This window comes from Convolutriloba macropyga, chromosome 11 (genome assembly GCF_964194025.1).
Source record: "Convolutriloba macropyga chromosome 11, txConMacr16.3, whole genome shotgun sequence".
In the NCBI taxonomy this organism is placed as follows: Eukaryota; Metazoa; Xenacoelomorpha; order Acoela; family Convolutidae; genus Convolutriloba; species Convolutriloba macropyga.
The window spans coordinates 10,481,010-10,504,466 of record NC_134478.1 but is presented as its reverse complement, the minus strand read 5'-3'; the positions used below and the strand labels follow the sequence as shown (position 1 = coordinate 10,504,466).

Here is a 23,457-nt window from a genome sequence, read left to right as displayed (position 1 = left end):
ACCAAATTTATATTTTTGGCTTTTATAAACAACAAATAGTTAAAACAGTTGAACTAAATATGATTTTCTTTTTGAGAGCTGAGAAAAGATGGGGCACAAAACCCACAATTGACTGTTTAGATTCTTAAAAGTTTTGAGAAAACCACAACCCTAGAACATGTTTTATAATTTTTGTCGAGGTATAAGCGAGTTGAACAGAGACAAATTGTCTTCAATTCATAATCAAATAATACGCAACTTCGAAGATTGAGCCATACTGTGTCTCCTGGTCTCTTTCAAATTGTCTCGTCCTTCAAATGTCAGATGACCATTTTTTTTCCTAATTAAATTGATATATCGAAAATTGCTCTTAGAGCAATTAGGGCTCAAAAATGCTTTCTTAAAACGTTTTGTATTCTGTCTGAGTAATTATTTATGGTTACCGATGTATTGACTGCACACAGAGTGACTCTAACCTTGTATGATTCTGAATTTGATCAAAAATTTTCAATTTGACTTTTTTGCTAAAAATCTATATCGCATGATTTTTCTCAGACTTTTCTTGTTCATTGTTGAAGACGAAGTGTTTAAAAATTGAATACCATTTATATCGCAAAACCCCTTTAGGGGTCCAATTGAAAATATTTAATTACCAGTTCTGTATAGACCTGTTATTAATAGCCGCTCAACTCTCAACGCTCAGTCTCTCAACGGCCATTATTTAGGCGCTCTCTTTTTACATTGGATTGTATTGGTGCTCTGGCTTTTTTGTAAGATCTTTTATGCTTGTTTTTATGACTTTGAGTTTTCAGAACGGGAACAACCGGTAAATCGCAGCGGGAACCAAGTTTCATTAGAGAAACTTAGCCGGTTTTTGTATTACTTCAATTGCGAAGAGTGATCAAGGTCGTATTTCAAGGTTAAAACGTCATTTTTAGGAGTTTTTGCGACCAAAACGGTGCAATTTTTCAGGTTTTTTTCGTTATTTTTCGAGTTTTTTGTTTGACCGCTTGTGTTTTAGCACTGCAAACACGAACACCCAAAATTATATTAATTTTTGCATTTTTTTCGAATTTTTTTAAAAAATAATTTTCGTTTTTCGCGTTTTTCTAGGTATTGGGGCCAGGGAAACTCCTGTTGGGTTAGGTAATAGGTTACTGCATATGTTCTAGTAGAATTGGAAGGGTTTTCAACATTTTTAATTTCACGAAATTTAGCGATTTGTATAAAAAACTTTCAATGTTTCTGAAATTTGTGTTGTCAATTTTTGAGTTCTTCAGCCCTAGCAACAAAGTAATCTTCTCTTCTAGCGGTTTTTCTGCTTTTTAACCTCCTCTAGGGTTCATAAAAAGGTTACTGCATTGTTGCTAAGGCCAATGGAACGGCATTCAAGATTTAAGTATCAAAAATTTTGGAGTTTTGGATTTTTTTTTAAATTAACTGGAATTTCTTCTCATGTCCCAAATTTATCAATCTCTATTGGCCGGTGGGTTTGCATTTAGTTTCTGGAGAAGTGTTGCTGAATAGTTGAAGGAGACAGTTAATCAGTTGAAAAGTTTTGAATATCACGATTATCAGCAACATTTCATTAATACTTGCAACTTTTTTCAATGTTTTTGCAGATTTTTGTTATTTTCTGTTTTTATCAATCTCCATGGGCCATGGAAAAATTTTTATGCCTTGCAGATGGGTTACTGGAGAGTTTAGGATGGTTCTCAGTCTTTGATTTTCATTAAGTTTGAAAATTTCGTTAAATTTTTTGAAAATTAATATCATGTTCCGAGTTGAATGTCTTTTAAGGGATTGTGAAGCTTGTTTGAGTTTGAAATGAGAATAATAAATAGTTCCTAGAGACGATAGAATGGTTCTTAAGACCATAATAGCGCGAATGTTAGCAACAATTTCTTGAAATTTTGAACTGTAATCAGTTTTTCTTTTATTATTTACTCACTTACTGATTTTATCGATCTTTAAGGGCCAATGTAAGCTTTAGGCCTTGCAGATTGGCTACTTGACAGATTGGAGAGACAAAAAATTGTTTTGGACAAAAAAAATTGCGAAGTATGGCAACTTTTAAAAAGTTTTGCAATTTAAATTTTTTAAAGATTTTTCATATTTCAAATATATCTTTATTCAAAATGTATAAGCTAACTCTTTAGTAGCTACTAGAGCACTTTCAGGCGTGTGCATGGTTTGATGGGTATAATTGAAAGCATCAATTATTGCCTTCACGGGTAAGAGTTTTAAGAGTTTTAGCAAAAGTAAAGGTTTTGTTCAGTTTTTTCTATTATTTTTATTTTCTCAACTTTTGAGACCATTTCTTATTGACTGGCATTGTCCAATTGACTTGCTGACCAATTACATCAATTTAGTTTTTAAATAAATCTTTGGTTTGTAATTCAGGACCTGTCATGCTATGTTTCTTTTTTCGCTTTGCCTTTTAATCAAATTTTTCGTTTTACTTAGGACACAACTTTTACGCTTGACTTCTTTCTTACCTCAAGGTTTCAATTGAATGGACTTTAATTTTTTCAGGCATTGAATTACACAATGTAGTGAATACGGTTAAAGTCAGAAGAGCAAAATCAAAACAAACGGGAAAACCGATAAAGACGGTCCTTAAGTCATAGGGCATTAGGTTACAAAATTTCGTTAGAGCGATTGCTAGCTGACAGCAGTATTTAGCTTAATAGCTTTATTTAGATGTTAAATTAGATATCTTTTTAGAATCTAACTTTAACTGCAGGACAAAATAGAACACCTTTTGAAACTTAAAAGAAGAACAAAAAAGGTCAACCGCTATCTCTTTCTTTCCTTTTCTGTTTCAATGCCGATAATTAATAGCTTCTGTCAGCCCTCAACGGCTATTATTTAAGCGCTCACTTTTTCAACTCATTGTACTTTTTGATCAAGTTTTTCGTTTTACATATGTCAGGATTTTCACGTTTGACTTCTAACTTACCTCACTCACTGTGCCAACTGAATGGATTTTAAATTCTTTCACACGTTGAATTACCCAATATGGTGAATGAGGTCAAAATAAAAAGCGCAAAATTGAAAGAAACTGGATAAACCGATAAAACAGGTCATTAAGCCATAGTGCATTAGGTTTTCAAAGTTCATTAGAGCGACTGCTGGCTGACATCAGTATTAAGCTTATTAGCTTTAAATTTAGAAACTGAATTAAGTATCGGTTTAGAATCTGATTCAAACTGCACGCCAAAATAGAACACTTGTTGACACTGAAAAAAGTCAAAAAATAAAAGTCTATATTCTTTTTCTTTTTCTGTTTCAATGCCGATCTGCGTCAAGCGAGTCAACGGCGGCTATTTTTGGGGCAACTTTCCGGCTATGTTTTTTTAAATCTTGATCGGTTTTTTATTTGGTTTTCAAAAACCATTCACACGCTATTATAGGCCTGATTTTTTGCTTATTAAATGTAAATTGTTTGAATTTTAGGTCAAGACTTGTCCTGCTGTTTTTTACATTTCAAAGAATTTGAATTGTATTGGGGCGCTGTCTTTTTTTAAGATCCGTTCAAACATTTTTAAGATTTTTTAGAAGGGGCACTTTTGTTCGGCACATAAAATTTGAGGTTGTTGTTTTTTTTCAAATAATGAATTCCCTTTCTTTACATTTGGTTGTGCTGCCAAACATTGGAATTGATTTATTAGAGAATGCTTTTTTCTATTATACAGCAAAAAGATGAAAAGGTCATTTTGAAAAGTTTAACCCCATAAGATTCTTTTTACCGCTCTCCTACTCACAGCATGTATCTCTACCCACCTCTACGAAATTCTCATCTATGCATTCTCCACCAAACTTGAAATTACGCCAGTCAATATTGTTTCCAAAAATTCTTTACTTCAGAGGATTTAAACTAGCAACTTTTAAATCAACTGTACCAATGGGAGTCTAACTTTGCGCTCGTGACGTCATTCACTAGTCTCCGGGAGTTAGTTTGCAGTTCAATCAATTCAATTCAAAGTTTTTAAACTCATAGACGACTTAACTCGCACAAAAACAAAATGAGTTCTTCACTCATTTGCGGATCTTTATTTGAAACCGCAAAAATCTGAGCTCAAATGAAACTGTCATCTAAATGAACAATAATTGAGAGAAACAAGTTAATATAATGTAGGATTGTCCCTTGACTGTCAAAATGTCAATTTTTTACAAGGAATAATTTTTGTGTGGTCCCAGTGGTCTTTCTAATTGCTCTCGAACGAAGTGTGAAGCTATTATTTTAAACAATTGTGAAGCAATCTTGAGTGTGTTTTTTATGCAAAAGTTTTTGCGTTTTTTGCACTTTTGTCCTAGAAAGCTCGTTGAACTCTTTCACGCCTGAGTACTTCATTTTTGAGTGATCTTTTTCCGAAATAGAAGTTTGTTGCTAAAATAAAGGCCATTTTTAGTAAAAAGAACCACAGACATTTTTGCTTAGTGGTGAAATTACTGGACTAGTATCCTAGAGGACAGGAGTTCGAACATTTGTAAGCTTGGCCCCCTATAAATTAATTTGCCCCGCCTGTTGGTTGATGTTTCAACTAGGGATCTCACCAGAAAAAAAAGCTGTTTACGGCTTCAATGAATCCAATACTAAGAGTTTTTCGTAAGCTATTTGGAACAATGCGATCAAGTTTTATGACGTTTTGTTTTTTTAATAAAAACTAATTCGCTTCAGGATGTGTTTATTCTTGTTCCTCTTCATAAACTCTTAAAGAAAACGCTGCCAACGCTTATATATAGATTATGTGACAATGTAGAGATTATAGACTATCTGCTTGAATGACAGCTTCTGGCGTTTATCATGAACCGCAAAGCGGCTCGAGATAATAGAATTTCGAGTCAGAAACTTTCGAAGTCAGAAATTTCGAGTCAGAAACTTTTGAATTTCGAGTCAGAAACTTTCGAAGTGACATGCAGAATTACTTAATTTTGCTTAAAACACGCATATTGGGCATCTAAAGTGACAAAAGTCGAAGAAAGTGAACTTCTGGTTATGCATATATCAATTTCTGCTATTTTGACTTCTGGCACTGCCAATTTTTGGCATTTTATAACGTGCACATGCATTTTTTAAATAAGTTAAGAAAAAGATTTTTCTTTATTCTAGTCGTTAATAAGAAAAATTGGGAAAAATTACGAATGAAAATGGGTAGGATATCCTTTTATTTTTTGGCTACAATTTTGAGGGAAAATAATTGAATCATTTGCATTTGTACCCGCTTTTTGCATTCTACTAGTATTATAAATACCAAAATTTTCATTTGTTTTAAAATTGATTTTTGAAATATAAATGTTTTAACGCAAACTTTGTTGTTATGGTTACAACATATGAACTTACATTTTATAGGTTAAGAAAATGTTGAAGTTTATTGGCAGCCTAAAATTGGGTTTCACAAACATTACCATCTGCAAAATCATTTCTTATGTTCTCTTTTGAAACATCGGATTTGAAGTTAACAAATAAAATTGCTTTAATTAAGTTGCCACTTTCGATAAATGAGTCAACAATTTTCTGAACAAGAACTGTTTTCTGTCGTAGAATAGAGCCTTTCACGCATTAGAAAACTGATAAAGCATCATTAATTTTAATAGATTATGAAGAACGACTTAAAATGTTATGTGGTGATTGAAAAAGTTTTGTTTAAGATTACAGATAACTTGAAAAATTGTTCAGCTTTTGTGGTTTTCGTTGTAATTCAACTCAGTACTATCTGACTGATTTCTGCTCATAATAGATACAAACTTACTTCACTCTAAACTTAAACTGAATGGATTAGTTCATTCTAGGTTAGTAAAATTAATCCAGTTAATATCTCGAAAATGTGACAAGTACCCGCTTATCCGGATAACATTGATCTCCCCAGGTAATCTCAATGACTTACCCCGGATCCTACCTTATCTCCTCCGTGATCCTCTGATCTCCCCGGTCCCCACCCAACCCCCACCCCTTGATCTCTCCTGGATCCACGGGTTTCTCATCATACAAAATTCTTAGTAGTCATACTAGGTCAAATATGATTCTTAGTAATCATACTAAGTCATATATGATTTGTATGAACTCCTTGTAGTCATACAAGGATCATATATGATTTCCTGGAAATCATACAATGATCACATCAAAAATTTCAAAAAATCTGAAAACTGTACAACTTTTTCTATTGAAGTTGAGGAAATTTCTTGGAAACCATACAAGGTCGCATATGACACATAAATCATTGACTGGTGCCAAAAATCCTCCCATAATGTAACCAGAGGACATCTTAAGTTATTATATCGCACTTGCAATCCACATTTGATGCTTTGTGTGGCGCTAAAAAGAATAACTTTGCAATTTAACCATATTTACAGAACGAATTTAAGTTTATAAGCATAATTTAAAATATTTCTTATTAAATGAACATTTATATGTATTAATTGGCTTCAGAAAACATCAAAACTTTAGTTATCTATTTGGAATTACTATTTTATCTAGTACCCAACTTTGCAAATGATATTGCACGTTCGGATATTTTGGCTGAGCACAACGTGATGCCGGGGAATATGTGATGCCTTACCGAATTAAGATTAAAAAAATATAAAAAGTAAAATGATTTATGAACAATAGATGTATGATTCGTGGTAATCATACAAGGATCATTAATGATTTTTTAGTAGTCAGACAAGGATAGTACCAGGAATTGCCTTACGATTTGTATGACATCATAGATGATCCTTGTTTGACTACTAAGAAGTGGCGACCCGGGTCACCTTGATGCTTCATCGTCTATCATTAATTTTTTGGATCTTTTCCGTTTGTGACCGCCAGTACGTTATGCTCCCAGCAGTCAAAGAGCACGTCATTACAAGTAAATCATTATTTAAAAAAATTGCACGTGCGTCTGGGGGGTGCACATAATATGTACCCACTAAGCTGGGGCGCGGGGGGCACTAACGGAATAGGACAAATTTTTAAACTGCACTCTTGGAGTATTGTATATAAACTGTGATATCTTGTTGCATTATTGAATTCACTATTCAAAAGATTACCAATGCAAAAACACGCTTTTGTTTGTTCATGATTGCGATTGAAAGAGAATTTTTTGTTCATGGCAAAAAGGATGCAAGCTCCTTTATTCAAAACAAACAGCAAAATTTTTTCAGTTTTAAATTTTCAGTATAATTCTGGAATGAAAACATAAACGGGCTGTACTAAATGAAGAACCACTAATTTTTAATTTTAAAAAAGTTCCTCAAAAAAATTTCTGTTCAACTTTTTTTGCAATATTTTGACAAATTTTAAAACGACAGCTGATGATTGTCATTGCGTACGAATAAGCATTTTTGGAGCAAAATTCGAATCAACAGTTCCTCACAGTTTTTTGTTACTAGACGAGCTCCCGTAACCTGAAGTTTTCTGTTGCCAAATTCGTTAATATTTAAGATAGATTTGAGATGCCAGCTTGAGCAGCAGGGATATGGGCATGCGTCGGTAATTAATTAGTCTGGAACGCACAAATAGTTTTCTGAGGGAGTTTTAATTGCACTTAAATGAAGTTTTCAGCAATTATAGTGGTCTTGTGGTCTTTTTCGGATCTTTTCCGTTTGTGCCCCCAGCTTAGTGGGTTAATTTTATTTACAACCCCCAGACGCACGTGCCATATTTACATAATGTACATAATGATTTACATAATGATTTAGCATGAAATGGAACGCGCTCTGTAAATGGGGGAGCATAACGTACTGGGGGCACAAACGGAAACTATCCCTTTTTTCTTTTTTTTATATTCGCTTGACCGATTTTTCTTTTTCGTCAAACCTTTTTGACTTTTGGAGACATAAGTTCATGGCCATTTAGTAGTTGTCAACGCCCCTCCTCCCCCCCCCCCGCCAATATACCCTCCTCCACTTTGAGATTGCCCACCCGTCATCTTGCCCATAACAACCCCCCCCCCCGCACTTGAGATCCACAGCTCTCAGCCATCGATGCTAGCTACCATCCCTAAGCCCCAGGTGGCTAATACCGATCCAAACCACTAGACGGTTGTTTAAGAGAACTTGGGCCTACTTTAGTCGATTATGTTTTGTACAAATATATTTACCGGTCAGGTTTCTCAGTTTTTTCTAAACGCTATGTTTTTAACACGTAAAATCAATTTGGTATAAAGTGCAAATTCACCGGGATCACAAATGTTGTAGTTATTTAATTTTCAAGTTATTTGGAGCAGAGACTTCATTAATAAAGAAAATGGCGGTTATTATACACCTTTTCTGCGTAAATGGCAGTTCTATCACTTTTAAATTAAATTTCGTTGATAACTAATTGTCCATAAATTACACCCGGAGAAAGTTAACGCGGCTTGCTCTGCACGAGAGGTTTGAGCTTTTCAAACCACAAGAAAAGCAGTTTTCACTTTTGATCCTACATCCCAAGAAAAATAACGAGGCTGTATTTTCAGACTTTTGGAACTTTTTCTTTCAAAATCATTATTACACATTTCTTCATAATGAACTAAAATTTTCTGCAAGACGGTTGGACAAAATTGTAAAACCATTATTTTTTTTAGCTTGATGCGACCAATGATCTGATGGAGCGTATTGCAATAGAAGATCAACTGGAAAAACTGGGAGGTAAGCCAGTTTTTAAAAGGTTTTTGCTTCAAATAGGTAGGAAATGTGGATCTGAAACAAATAGTTCTAGCCTAGACTTAGAAAACAATCCAAGTTTTATATCTCTTTGTGATGAGCTGCTAATGTAGCTAATCTATGATTGGTAACGTATATGCTAGTTTATATAATTTTCTACTTGAATCTCGAAAAACTTAAGAGATATAACCGGGTGAGAGGAAATGTGCAGTATTGATTGTAACGGTTAACGATGTATTATTTCTGATAGGTTACGTGACTCCGATGAAGTCTACTAAGAAAATCTGGCATTAGTACAGAACCGCCAAGTGCTTCGGGATACAAGTAAGAATTGCAAGACAATTTGCAGAATCGCGTAACCTTGCTTGAAAAAAGCACTTTGCGAGTTTCAAAATGCCAATAGTTTTAACTTCTGGCACTGTATATAGGGAAATCTTGCAATTTATAATCCGTCACTGGAGAGATCTGGCTCTTCAAAACTTGCTCGTGAGAGTTTCAAGTAATGGTTAAGTGACTCTGCTTGAAGTCACTGAGAACTTCTGGCGTTTATCGAGAACCGCGAAGCGGTCGAGATATTAAGTCAGAATTTCGAAGTGACTTCCGCAGAGTCACTTAACCATGCTTAAAACACGAAACGCACACGTTTTAAAATGACGAAAGTCAACTGAAGTCAACTTCTGGCTAAGTAGCAACTTCTGGCATTTTAACTTCTGGCACTGCAGACTGTCGGCTTTTTAAAATGTGTACGTGAGTGTTTCAAGGAATCATAATTATGTTTCCCGTTTTAGAGAAACAGACAATTGGGTTCAAAGCGTCACCTAGCACATCGTTAACTAGTTCTCCGTCTACGAAACCTCCGGCTGCTCCTAGTTCATCTTCAACTGGGCGAAGTGGAGCTGGCTTAAGACCGGGGCCCTCTGGAAAACGACTCTCATGTAAGGCAGACTAACCCTAAACCAACACTGTATTATAACTAAAATGCAGACAAGATTAAATAGTGCATAATTGCCGTCAAACGAAGCTAACCCAATTGACATTTCGTCCTCAATAATGGGATAAACAGGTAGCGCCCAGCGTCCATTAAGTGCTCTTGGAGCCTTTCAGCTCACTAGTCTCGTGATTCAAGTATGCGATTCACAGATTCACATAAACCGTTTTGGAGACGTATACTTATGGTCCTTAGAGGTTCACCCCCCCCCTTCAGCCCCCCAATCCCTACCCCTGCACATTGTTCAGGCCGTAAGGGTCCCGTCCAGTCAAAAGAAACCCTACCAACCCCCACCTGTAGCCCCAACCCGCATCACCCCACGCGGTGCAATCCCCCCCCCCCTCTGTGCTCACCTCACGCCACCTCAATTAAGCTAAAGCTAGCGAATTTTAAACTGTGGCTAGCTACTGAAGAAGCCTACCGCTCGCCGGTCGTTTGAGAGCAACTCGTCCGATGTTAGTCGGTTATGTTACTTATGGTGTGAAGGGTGGTTCTTAGAAATTGACCCCAGTGCTTCTAATTTTAAAAGCCATTGTGCTGAATTGTGAGGCGGTTGCTTAAATATAAGTGCTAAATGAGGACTGAATGGCGCCGGGAAATGGAGCACAGGTAGTGAAAATTCACCGGCATCGTGGAATACTTGGTTGCAATTAGCGGTAAAACTTAGGTTAAGGCAAAAAATTTTCGTGCGTAGTAGGACAAGTCCTAAAATACGATCCAAAGAGTTGAATAAAAAACTTAAAACTACAGCATCTGACCAGCAGACCAATTGAACAATACCAGCCAAAACCGCAAACAGTCCCAAAATTTGAGAAACAAAAATAATCAAACAAACTAAACAAAATTGTTATCTTTGCTGAAACTCTTGCAGCCTTTAGACTTAAGCTCAACTTTGATTCAATTAAATATCTCCATTAACCCACACGAAAACCTTGAAAGACATTTTGTGGCCAATAAAGAAAGAAAAAAAATGAGAAATTTGACAAATACTTTTTAAAAAATGAAAATCGCAAAATTATTTGCAATAGAAATATGTTAGAACTCATTTTTTGTCTCCCGAATCTTTTCATCCGCAAAACTTAAAAATGTTTCACTGGCCGACGGCAAATTGTGATATTGCAATGGTTTGCAAATGGTGATGTTAAAATGTTGAAAACCATTCCATTGCCACTAGAGACTATTTAGTAACCTATTATCAAACACTGTAGGAGGTTCTTTGCCTTGGATTGGGAAAACTTGAAGAATTAAAAACAATTTTCAAAAAAAGTCGGAAAAATGCAAGTTTTGTAAAAAAAAAGCTAAAATCCCGAAAGTCATTCGATGGCCACTATAAACAATGCATTAGTCTGTTACCAAACCGTAAACGAGATTCAATAGCCCCTAAGGCTGGTAAAACTCAATAAAAATTTCAAAAAAGCACTTAAAAAATTATGAAAATTAGTATCATTTCGCACTTCACTTGTATTCCACGTTCTACAGTTTTGGGTATCCTCAATTGCTCTAAAGTTTGATGATAATATAAATATATCCTTTCTGAGCCGAAAAGAGGCAAAAGCGTTGTAGAGTTGTGGTTAAGATGTCAGGCGCGCAGAGAACGCGCGTATGAGAGCAGAGTTTTTGCATTGAAAATCGAACTTTGTTTTAAAATCGACTTGACAAATATACAAAATCTAGCTTAATCACGCGCAAGCGACCAGTTTCAATCATCTCAAACAACATTTATATCTGCATTAAAGCAAGAAACTTTGAATGATCTCTCTGAACAGGTCTTAGATACAAAAATTGAGGAGCAAACTGTGTTAATTGACAAATGAAATGCGTAGCAAACTCATGGTCAATAAAAAAATTCAAGTTCTTTACAAAGCTATTATCTTTATTTGAACTCATCCCTCCTCCCTAATTTCACCTCAGTTCTTCAAAAACTCCATAATGAATTTCCCTTAATTACAAAAGAAATGTGAGCAAAAAAATTGAATTGTTCTTCTCGAAAGTGGTAATACGTGTTTGTTCTCTGGGTTTGGCATTTTATTGAATTTCTGAAATTCACTTGGGTCAGACTTCAATGCCTTGATGAGTTTCAAACTTCCGAAGGAATAATACTTAGCTTAACTTTGATTGAAATGCCTCGAGGGGCTGTGGAAGATTTAATTGCTCTCAAGCAAATTTCGTAGCATTTTTATTAGTCCTGTGGTCTTTTTTTTCAGCAGTTTTTCGAGTGACCATTTTTGTCTGACCCATTTGACTTTTCATCTTAAAAATGGGATAAACATATAGCGCTCGGAGGGTATTGAGTTCTCTTAGAGTTTTACGCCTAAACACTCTCGTAATAATGCCATTCAATCAAACCTGTTTTGAGGAGACAATTTCATGGTGTGAAGCGCTGTTCCTAATCTTGAAAGTTTGGCCCCACCTCATTCACCAACAAAACTCCTTCTTATTTGCTCTTATTCTTAAATAAAGTTTATTGCTAATATAAAAGTGATTGTTAGTGGTTGTGTAACAACGCAGTTGTGATTTGGTGGTTAAGATGTCTGCCTGCTAACAGGGAGGTAGTGGGGGCGAACCACTATCAGGTCCAATTTCTTTGCACACAAAAAATTCTAATTTACACTCCTAAATTAAATCCCCCGCCTGTCGTCCGAGAACAATTCATCTGACGTTAGTCTGTTATGTTTTTATTAATCGAATATATTCGGTTATGTGTCTTCTTGCTGCACAAGTCAAGTGATTAGCTATTATTACACTCTTTTGCTATCGATACCAAGACTGTCATTATCCGGCATTCCAAAAACAACACTGTTTCTTAAATTATTGTAAGTCATGCTGTCTTCTTGTTCCCCAGCTTATTTTCTGACAATTAAAAAATTTATGTCGACATATTGCACTCTGACTGGAGATGAAATTTCTGATAGCCTAGATAATTTAAATCAAATAATGTAGACTTCATACACAGACCGCTTATTATATTTGAATTTGATAACCAAGGCTAAACTAAAAGTTTGAAATTTTTTAAGTTGTTTCAAGTTTTATTACTTTTTATTTACAAGTTAAAATTTTTCCTGGAATTCCTCATTTCGTTTTTTCTTTCATCTAGTTCAGAGAGGTCCCTAGATTTTTGGTCACAAATTCGATGTCGCCATTAATCGATAATGTCAATGTTTGTGTTTCAGCTCACACATTTTCAGCCGGAGACAAAAACAGCGGCACAAACAGGTGAAATATAATACATACTTGTCACCCAACCATGAAGCGTGAACAAATTCCCATGTTTTCCTACAAATCAGAGTAAACAACAACAACGAAAACATCTAAAAAACATATCTAGACAAATGGCAATCTTGACAAATAAAAGATACCAATCGGACGATAGCCTCTTTTTAGATTATTATTTTTTTGCTAAAAACAGCACTCGTAAAATGTAGTCTTTACAAAGCTGCATTATCAATTTTGCAGTGACGCAAATTTAATAAATGAATCATTATTGGTCGTATATTCAGTTGCGTTTATTTTAACGTAAAATTGATGGCACCAATTTGTTTGAAAAAGTCATAATCATTTAAAATAATATTGATTTTATTACTATGATTTGAATACTTGAGAGCAAAAAGCTGACCGCTAAACCAATGTAAATAATGTTGTAGATGTCCGGATAGCTTTAACTTTATTTAAAAAATTATTGAACATTCAATTTCGTATATTAACCGATTTTTGATTAATTGCTCTCAAACAAAGTTTGTAGCAATCCTTTGTCATGTTGGTCTTTGTTAATGCGACATATCGTCTGACCAATTTTTCGTCTGACGCTTTTGACTTTTCGTCCTCAAAAACGTGATAAACAGGTAGCGCCCAGCGGGCATTAAGTGCTCTTAGAGCTTTTCAGCTCTGTTTCAGCTCAAACTTTTTGGAGACATACTTATGGTGTGAAGGGCGGTTCTTAGAGGTTGAGACACCCCCCCCCCCCCTTGTTGACCCCCCACCCCCACTATTGCCTCCACCCCCCCCCCCCCACCGCGCTGTTGCCCCCCCCCCCCCAACCCAGTGCTGCCCCCCATCAGCCCCCGGTGCACACCCCCCCCCCCTTGGCTAGCTACTGACCAAGCCAACCGCTCGCCGGTCGTTTGAGAGCAATTCGCCCGAAGTTAGTCGGTTATGTTTATCTTAGAATTTTTTTTTTGCATAATTTGTTACGAAAATTATAACTCCTAAATATTAATTAATTTTCTATTATAAACGCTCGTTGTATTTCAATATATTGCGCATACTTTTGACAATTTGATCTTGACAACCACTTCATTAGCCATGACCTATTGTGACCTTTAGAACTGGCGTGGCACAACGACCATCAATGATGTCTGCTTTGACCTCTACGAAACCTCCACTAACGTGAGTAGAAATGACATTATACTAGAAAAGTTGAAACTACAACGAGCATTTTGATCACCCAAAACAGCTCATGTGTATCTAACATTAAGTTTGTTTAACTATATGTTCACTTGCGCCACAAATTTTAGTAATTGATGATAAACAGACCCAAAAATTCTAGTCAAAGGAAGTTGAACAAAACTTTCAATATTGCTGCAAGATTCTGTTTTCATTTGGAAAGTCTCTGTTTTTCTGCAAATTTAGAATTTCAATTTGCAACCTGAACAACTTAAGCATAAATTACTTATGATGTGAACTAACTAACAAAACTAGCTTAAAATTAGGCCTAACTAATATTGGGAAATCAACTTACGTTTCAACCTAAAATTTCAAAAAAATAACACAACTGCAAGTTGGTTGTGCAAGTTGCCTAAATTGATGTAATTAATTGCTCTGAAACAAAGTTTGTAGCAATTATATTATTTCTGCGGTCTTTTTACGTGACTTTTCGCGTGACCGATTTTCTTGTCTGACCACTTTTCGTCCTCCTAAATGGGATTAACAGATGGTGATCGGAGGGCATTAAGTGGCCGAGCAGCTTATGCGATTCATCAAAAATGTTTTCCGACAATTTCAGGGTGTGAAGTGGTGAGGGGTGGCTCTTAGTGTTAATATTTGACCACCTCAGTCACCGCCCACCCCGATACCTCCGTCCCCTCCTTCAACCTGGCAATTTGTAACCCCCTCTCGTCCAGATCTCCCACAACCCTAGCCCAAATCGCTTAAAGCCCCTTACTCCGCTCACACCCCCTTGATGCTACAATCCTAATGCCCCAGCTGTCTACTACCGCAGCCATTCTCTCGCCGGTAATTGGAGAACAATTCTCCCAATGTTAGTCGGTTATGTTTTTAGTAGCCGCCTCAGCTTCTCAGCCAAGTATTATAGCACTCCTATTTTTGTCTTTTACAAATCAAAAGACTTGAATTGTATTGCGTTGTCATTTTATTTTAGATAAGTTACCACAATTTCATGATATTCGAAGTCAAACTTGATTAGTGATCTTGGTCACGCCGAAACAAGAGGTGGAGCAAAAAAAAACAAGTGGTTTTGCGGAGTGAACATTTTTCACTCTAATTTTAATGTAGAGTGAGAAAACGGTGTTTGAAGAGAAATTCGCTTTCTCGCTAGTGGTTTTTTTGTTCACATGCGGAATATTGACATCGATTTTCAGGGTTTTTTTTAAATTTTTTCATCTGATCTTTTGGAAATGGTTTTCTCAATTCACTCATGGTGGTTTTCATTCACATGCAGCCGTTTCGCTTTGATTTTCACTGTTTTTTCCAATTTTTGGCAGGGACTATTTTCTAAACGGTTTTCCCAATCAAGTAATGATATTTTCTATTTAGTCTTCTAATTTTTTAATAGTTTTTCAAGGAAAATTCGTTGAATTGTATGTCAGGATTTGTCCAGCTAGGTTTTTTACTTCTCAGCTTGCGCCACACTTTGCATGAAACCTTTTTGACTTCTCTAATTTAGTTTCACTCTTCTCCCATTCTGCTAAAAGTGTTTAAAGACAACCAATTTTTTATGCCCTTTACTCAAAAATTGTCCTTAGTAACCATCACTAATGCTTATTGGTATTGATACTAGCCCCTGTGATATATCAAAGTAGTTTGCGCTTTAAAATTGTTTGTGTACAAAAATCATATTTTCATTGGCTTTTTTCTTCTCTCAATCCCAATCATGGTTATGGGAATTAACGACGGCTTTTTTCCGGCAATCTGCCGGGTATGCTTGTCTTTGTTTTTTTCTGCAAAAGCTACAGCATCGTCTCTTAAATGAATTTTAAAACTTTTTGAGATGAATGTTGCAAATGAAATTCTTGGAGCTGAAATGAGAACATCATTTTATTCTAGTTATTTGCTCTCATATTAAGTTTTGGCAATTATATCAGTCTTACGGTCTTTTTAAGCAAAATTTTCGCTTGACCGATTTTTCATCTGATCATTCGGACTTTTTTTCATCAAACAAGGGATAAACAAGTAGCGCCTTAAGGGCATTAAGTATCCGCGCAGCTCTATTAGAGCCTAACCCCGAACTAATCTGTAACTAAGCTATCGACCTAAACTGTTTTCAAAGACAAGTTTATGTTGTGAAGTGCGGTCCCCAATCTTGAAAGTTTGACCCCCACTCACTCCTCCGCACCTAATGCTAGCATCCTTAAGCCCCAGCTGGCTACTACCGAAGCCAACCGCTCTCCAGTTTTTTAGGAGCAATTCTCCCGTCAGTAGTCGGTTATGTTGTTTTTTCATCTAGTTTATTTCTTTGAAGTACAACAAAACCTCAACTGTCTGGAATGCGAGATGAGCGATAACAGGCAACATTTCTATTAATCCGTGCTTATAATTCATTATAACTTATAATTGATCAAAAAAGATTACTTCGTGCAAAATGGTAACTCTTCTATCTTAGCAAAAAAAGATCACTCCTTTTTATTTATATTATATTACATTTTAGCAAAAAATAATGCTTCTTATAATTTAATATTTCTCATAACTTATCAAAAACGGTCACTCCCTACAGTTTTGTCTATCTTACATCTGAGCAAAAAAATCGCTTCTTATAATTTAGTTTTTTCTTATGGTTTAGCACAAAAGATCAATAAATCATTTTTTTTGAAAAAAAAATTATGAACACTTTCAAACAAAGCAAAATAAATTGTCAATTCTGCTTGAAAAAATGAGATTTAGATTCTTTCTTAAATCTCCACTAATTGTATTATAGAAAAAACAGTTCAAGGAGTTTGTTAAAAAATGCACTCTTTGGTTACTTTTGACAAAGCAAAAAAGTTGGGAAAAACGCGCAATAAAGTCTAGCAACTGGAAACAAAAGCCTCAAATCTCAAATTTAGTACAACGAGAAGTTAATCGAGTTTTTTAACCAAAAGTTTACCCTGGAAAATTTTGCAAAACCTGTTGTTTCTTGTTAATAGCCGCCCTCATTTTCTCAGCCGGCTATTATAGCGCTCCTATTTTTTACAATTCAAAGAATCTGAATTGTATTGGGGCGCTTTTTTAAGATATGTTCACACATTTTTCAATGACATTGATCTTTCAAAACGGGATAAACAGGTAAAGCCCAGAAGGCTTTAAGTTTCATTAGAGACCCAAAGTGGCCTTTACTAGTCCTTCAAATGCTTAGAGTGGTGCAGCTGCTGGGATGGCCTTAATTTAAGGTTAAAAGGTCATTTTTAGAGGTTTTTGGGATCAAAACGGTGCAATTTTTTTATGTTTTTTTCAGTTTTTTGTTTGATTACTTGTAGGTTGAAGTTTTTAAAAGTTGATGAAGGCATTTTGCGAGACAAAAGTACTTGTTATGACCATTTAATGAGCTATACAAACACAAACTCAGTTTTGGTACTACAAACACAAACTCGCAAACTGATACTAATTCTTGAAATTTTTTTCAAGTTTTTTGAATATTTTTGTCATTTTTTCAATTTTTCCAGCTTCAGGGACCAGATAATCTCCTTTAAGGTTTAATAATAGGGCACTGCATAGTTTCTAGTGGCAATGAATTGGTTTTCAACATTTTAATGTCTCGAAATTAAGCATTTTTTTGATAAAATGGGCAAGTTTTTTTTAATTGTTTTGGTCAATTTTTGATATTTATTCATTCTCAAGTGCCAGAAAACCTATTCCACGGTCTGATAAAAAGTTACTGCACAGTTCTTAGTTTCAATGGATTTGTTAGTTTCAATGGATTAATTTCAACAATTTAGCCTTTCGGTTTTTAAAAAGTTTTTGATAAAATTTGCAATTTTTTCAGGTTTCTTTAAAGCATTTGTCTATCAATCAGTTTTCCTAGCCTCAGTAGCCAGATAATCTCATGCAAAGTTTGGTAGTATGTTTTTAAATGTTGCTTGGGGTAATTGAATAATTTCAGCATTTTATTAGCACAATTTCCTTTTTTTGAAATCTGAAATTTTTTTTAAAAGTTATTGCCTATCGATCTTTGAGCCAATGAATTTCTTAAGGCTTGGAGTTGGCTTACTGGATAGCCTCTAGAGATACAGAATTGATTCTGAAGATATTAATATCGCAATTTTGATCAACATTTCATTAATTTTTTTCAATAAATTTTATTTGAAAAATTTTTCGGTCATTTTCGAATTAATCGATCTTCAAGGGCCAATGAATTTTTTTTCAGGTCTTGCAGAGATAATACTGGACCGATTTCAGAAACAAAAGTTGATTTTAAACATATTTTGAAATAGGTAAATGGGATCAATTTTTTCCTTAGTGATAAAAGCTTCAAGAGTCTTAGCAATGAGTAAATTTTCGTTTATTTTGTTTGATTATTTTTGTATCTCAATTTTTTAGATGATTTCGTTTGTGTTTTGGCTGGCAAGTTTCAATTGATCTGCTGGTTAGGCAGAGTATTTCTAAGTTTTTGATTCAATTATTTGAATTGTGTTTCAAGACTTGTCCTGCTATGTTTTTTTTACTTCGTCGAAGTAAACCTGTTGTTTCTTGTTAATAGCCGCCCTCAGTTTCTCAGCCGGCTATTATAGCGCTCCTATTTTTTACAATTCAAAGAATTTGAATTGTATTGGGGCGCTTTTTTAAGATATGTTCACACATTTTTGAATGACATTGATCTTTCAAAACGGGATAAACAGGTAAAGCCCAGCAGGCTTTAAGTTTCATTAGAGACCCAAAGTGGCCTTTACTAGTCCTTCAAATGCTTAGAGTGGTGCAGCTGCTGGGATGGCCTTAATTTAAGGTTAAAAGGTCATTTTTAGAGGTTTTTGGGATCAAAACGGTGCAATTTTTTTATGTTTTTTTTTTCAGTTTTTTGTTTGATTACTCGTAGGTTGAAGTTTTTAAAAGTTGATGAAGGCATTTTGCGAGACAAAAGTACTTGTTATGACCATTTAATGAGCTATACAAACACAAACTCAGTTTTGGTACTACAAACACAAACTCGCAAACTGATACTAATTCTTGAAATTTTTTTCTAGTTTTTTGAATATTTTTGTCATTTTTTCAATTTTTCCAGCTTCAGGGACCAGATAATCTCCTTTAAGGTTTAATAGTAGGGCACTGCATAGTTTCCTGTGGCAATGAATTGGTTTTCAACATTTTAATGTCTCGAATTTAAGCATTTTTTTGATAACATGTGCAAGTTTTTTTAATTGTTTTGGTCAATTTTTGATATTTGTTCATTCTCAAGAGCCAGAAAACCTATTCCACGGTCTGATAAAGAGTTACTGAACAGTTCTTGGTTTCAATGGATTTGTTAGTTTCAATGGATTAATTTCAACAATTTAGCCTTTCGGTTTTTGAAAAGTTTTTGATAAAATTTGCAATTTTTTCAGGTTTCTTTAAACCATTTGTCTATCACTCAGTTTTCCTAGCCTCAGTAGCCAGATAATCTCATGCAAAGATTGGTAGTTTGTTTTTAAATGTTGCATTTTATTAGCACAATTTTCTTTTTTTTTGAAATCTGAAATTTTTTTTAAAAGTTATTGCCTATCGATCTTTGAGCCAATGAATTTCTTAAGGCTTGGAGTTGGCTTACTGGATAGCCTCTAGAGATACAGAATTGATTCTGAAGATATTAATATCGCAATTTTGATCAACATTTCATTAATCTTTTTCAATAAATTTTATTTGAAAAATTTTTCGGTCATTTTCGAATTAATCGATCTTCAAGGGCCAATGAATTTTTTTTCAGGTCTTGCAGAGATAATACTGGACCGATTTCAGAAACAAAAGTTGATTTTAAACATATTTTGAAATAGGTAAATGGGATCAATTTTTTCCTTAGTGATAAAAGCTTCAAGAGTCTTAGCAATGAGTAAATTTTCGTTTATTTTGTTTGATTATTTTTGTATCTCAATTTTTTAGATGATTTCGTTTGTGTTTTGGCTGGCAAGTTTCAATTGATCTGCTGGTTAGGCAGAGTATTTCTAAGTTTTTGATTCAATTATTTGAATTGTGTTTCAAGACTTGTCCTGCTATGTTTTTTTTACTTTGTCGAACTTTTCTTTTCGCTTTACCAATATTGCCGCTTTTTTGACATTTTGCGTGAAATCTTTTTAACTTCTCTAGGCTAGTTTCACTCTTCTGTCATTCTGCTCAAAGTCCTTTTAAACAGCAGCTGCTCAGCTAAGCAATTCAAAATGAAGAAATTCAGTATAAAAAAAATCAAAATCAGAAATAGAAACGGGATAAACCCGTAAATCCCATTTTTAGATGCCCGGTACTTGAACTTTGTTCTCATAAGTTTTAGTAACTATCTATAATGCTTATTGGTATTGCTACTAGACCCAGTTGCCTCTCACTGGAGTATGTTCAATTACGAAATGACATCAAAATAAATCGCACTTAAAAATGTTTTTATACAAAAATCAATGTTTGTTGATATTTTCTTTTCTTTCAATCCCAAAAGAGTTATGGGAATCAACGGCGGCTATTTTCCGGCAATCTGCCGGATAGGTTTTCGAAAGCAGCCTGGGTTCAGCTCAGGCAAATTTTGCAAAAGTTATAATTTTTAAACACCAACATGACTTCGAACTAGCTTTCAGATGTGCTATTGCGGAAAAAAGCAACAGACCAAAGCGGGGAAAAACTGAGCTTAAAACGACTCTAACAACAACAATTACGACAAAAAATAAGGAGCTTTTTTTAAATCTTGTTATTAAACCTAATTTTGCTATAAAATATCTAATTTACCCCTAATATGTCAAATGAACAATTCGTCAGAACCGAGAAGAAATGCAGGAAACCAATTTTCTGCTCCTCACTTTATAATGCTTAAAATATCCTCTAGTTGTTTATCAACTTGAAGATGTTTTGAGCATTATAAAGTGAGGATCAAAAAATCAGTTTCTTGCTTTTCTTCTCGGTTTTGACGAATTGTTCATTTAAAAGAATTAACAGATTTTATACTGTCGAGCTTGAACCAAAATTTGTCCTGCAAATTTTAGCAAACTTTCCAGAACCAGAAGTCGAACTGTAAATCTGAGCTTTTCAAACTTTAAACTACTTTTAATACGGACCAGTACTGAGTTTGAACCAGAATTTTGTACTTGCAAGCCTAGTGTGCTACCCATTTACACCAACTGGTCTTCAGCTCTCGAACTTGGGCATCTCTTATAACCCACTCTCATGCTCTTTCTTGCTCCTCAAGGCTTCATTTTTCTACCCAAAGTATACGATAAACAAGTAGAGCTTCTTGTCAAGCTATGTCAAGCTTATCTTATATGCACATTTTACTTTAGGTTGTCCTCTCTCAGCCCTTTAACAGTTCAAAAATTGCTTAAAAATTTAACTCGTGAAAAAAATATCTAATGTATCCTAAGATATCCTCCTATGTTTCGTTTCCAGAGCAACCAAGAGCAGCTTCACCCCAGATGAGTCTTCATCTGGAAGCAATTCCCTGGCAGTGCCCGGAAGGGGAGTGGTCAGAAGTGCCTCCCAGGCCAAAGAACAGATCATGCTATGGGCACAAAGGTGTACCAGCCAACATGTTAGTAGAATCAATTTTGAGAATCAATGAATTTCAGATTTTTCAAATTTGACTTGACAAATAAACAAAATGTTGCTTCACGCATACAATCAGTTTCAATCAACCTAAACAACAATTGTTTCTGCATACAATATTGGAATGAGTGGACGAGTGATTTAATTCTCACTTTCTCAGCTTTAGCAGAAAATCAGCCAAATGCGATTTGTTCTTTTACTCTCTGTCAATTTGTTACGCTACGCAATATCGGAATTCATAGAAAATAGATGTTTAATAGCCGCCCTCATCTTCTCAGCCGGCTATTATAGCGCTCCTATTTTTTTACAATTCAAAGATCTATTTTTTTAAGATCTGTTCACACATTTTCATGATTTTTGAAATCAAATTGGAGTAGTAATTTTGGTTACGCCGAAACAGGAAGTGGAGTGAAAAAGGTAGTGGTTTTGCGGCGTGAAAGTTTTTTGCTCTAAATTTAAAGCAGACTGAGAAAACGGTGTTTGAACAAAAATTCGCTTTCTCGCTAGTGGTTTTTTGTTCACATGCGGCAATTTTGCTTTTCGATTTTTACTGTTTTTTCGATTTTTTGGATCGGATTTTTTTCTAAATGGTTTCCCCAATCCATTCATAGTCCGATCTAGGTCTAGTTTTCTGTTTAGTCAATAAAAATTCTTTGAATTGCACGTCAGGACTTGTCCTGCTATGTTTTTTTACTTCGTCGAATAAAAAAATGTTTCGCTTTACCTCATTTTGCCGCTTTTTAAACATTTTGCGTGATATCTTTTTGACTTCTCTAGGCTAGTTTCTCTCTTCTCTCTTTCTGCTAAAAGTGATTTTGAACATCAGTTGCTCAGCAAAGCAATTCAAAATGATCAGAGTCAGTATAAAAAATTGAAGTCAGAAGTAGAAACGGGATAAACCCATAAAGCCCAATTTTAGATGCCCGGTATTTGAATGTCGTTCCTATAAGTCTTAGTTACCATCTCTAATGCTTATTGGTACTGATAGTAGCACCTGTAGCCTCTCTCTAAGAAACAGAAGTAGGTTATGTTCAATTACGAAATGCCATCAAAATAAATCGGACTTAAAAAATGTTTTTGTACAAAAATCTTTTTTTTTCCAATATCTTCCATTTTTTCAATCCCAATCATGCTTATTGGAATCAACGGTGGCTATTTTCCGGCAATCTGCCCGGTATGTTTGAGTTTAAAGCAATCGCTACACAACCTATGTAATAATTGAATTACATAATGCCATGCCTCATTTAAGCGCCAACAAGATCTGACGCTAAAGAGACTACGAGACAAAAAAAAACAAACAACAAAATTAGCAAAAACAAAAATTTCACGGCAAAAACTGAATGTGTAAAATTAAAAGCAAATAGTAACAACGTCAAAATGCAGTCAGACAAAACCTTAACTACTCAAATATACTTTCTCCTAAATATACAGCAGATGGAAAGTTTTTTAATTAGACTGTGTAACAAGTCGACAAAGAGAACAAACAATGAGGCAAAATTCAAAAACGAATCAACTTTTTCGAAACCAACAAATGTCAAAAGCCTTAAAAGTCATTACCTTTTAACTAATTAATCCTTGATAAATTACTAAAAAGTCATTACAAAACCAAAAGGACATCTCTTCGGTTAGAACAAGCCATAGAAACGAACTAAAGAAAAATATAACAAATTACATACAATTTGCAAAAACATAAACTATTGGTACCATTAAAATCATTAGCTATTATCTGAGAATTACGTATTTTTAATTCAATTCCTAATTCTACTAATTCAGCTGATGGATTTATACTGAAGTTTATTCGGGCCACATTTGAAAACCCTTGGGATCTGTTATTACGCGATTGTTCTGAAAGAAGAAAAAAAGAAACAAAAAAATTGACCACTCAATAAACGATCAAAAAAATTGCATAATTTTCAACAAACAAAACATCGGTGACAAATAATATC

At 34.8% G+C, this 23,457-nt stretch overlaps 2 protein-coding genes across 7 annotated transcripts in view; one reads left to right on the top strand and one right to left on the bottom strand.

Annotated features, from left to right (window-relative positions):
• The window catches only part of LOC142349594 (glutaminyl-peptide cyclotransferase-like), a 183,108-nt gene that overhangs the window by 123,872 nt on the left and 35,779 nt on the right, over nucleotides 1-23,457 (bottom strand). The gene's annotated exons all lie outside the window — the stretch shown is intronic.
• Nucleotides 1-23,457, top strand: part of LOC142349824 (uncharacterized) — a 54,261-nt gene that overhangs the window by 12,590 nt on the left and 18,214 nt on the right. For 4 of the 6 annotated variants that reach the window (XM_075401617.1, XM_075401614.1, XM_075401615.1 and 1 more), the window contains 5 exons: nucleotides 8,532-8,595; nucleotides 9,399-9,545; nucleotides 12,769-12,811; nucleotides 13,919-13,981; nucleotides 21,356-21,497. In XM_075401617.1, the coding sequence (XP_075257732.1) occupies nucleotides 8,532-8,595; nucleotides 9,399-9,545; nucleotides 12,769-12,811; nucleotides 13,919-13,981; nucleotides 21,356-21,497 (459 nt within the window). Of the gene's footprint in view, nucleotides 1-5,619; nucleotides 5,853-8,531; nucleotides 8,596-9,398; nucleotides 9,546-12,768; nucleotides 12,812-13,918; nucleotides 13,982-21,355; nucleotides 21,498-23,457 lie in introns of those variants that run through there. The other 2 variants (XM_075401618.1, XM_075401619.1) reach the window with 2 other exon arrangements.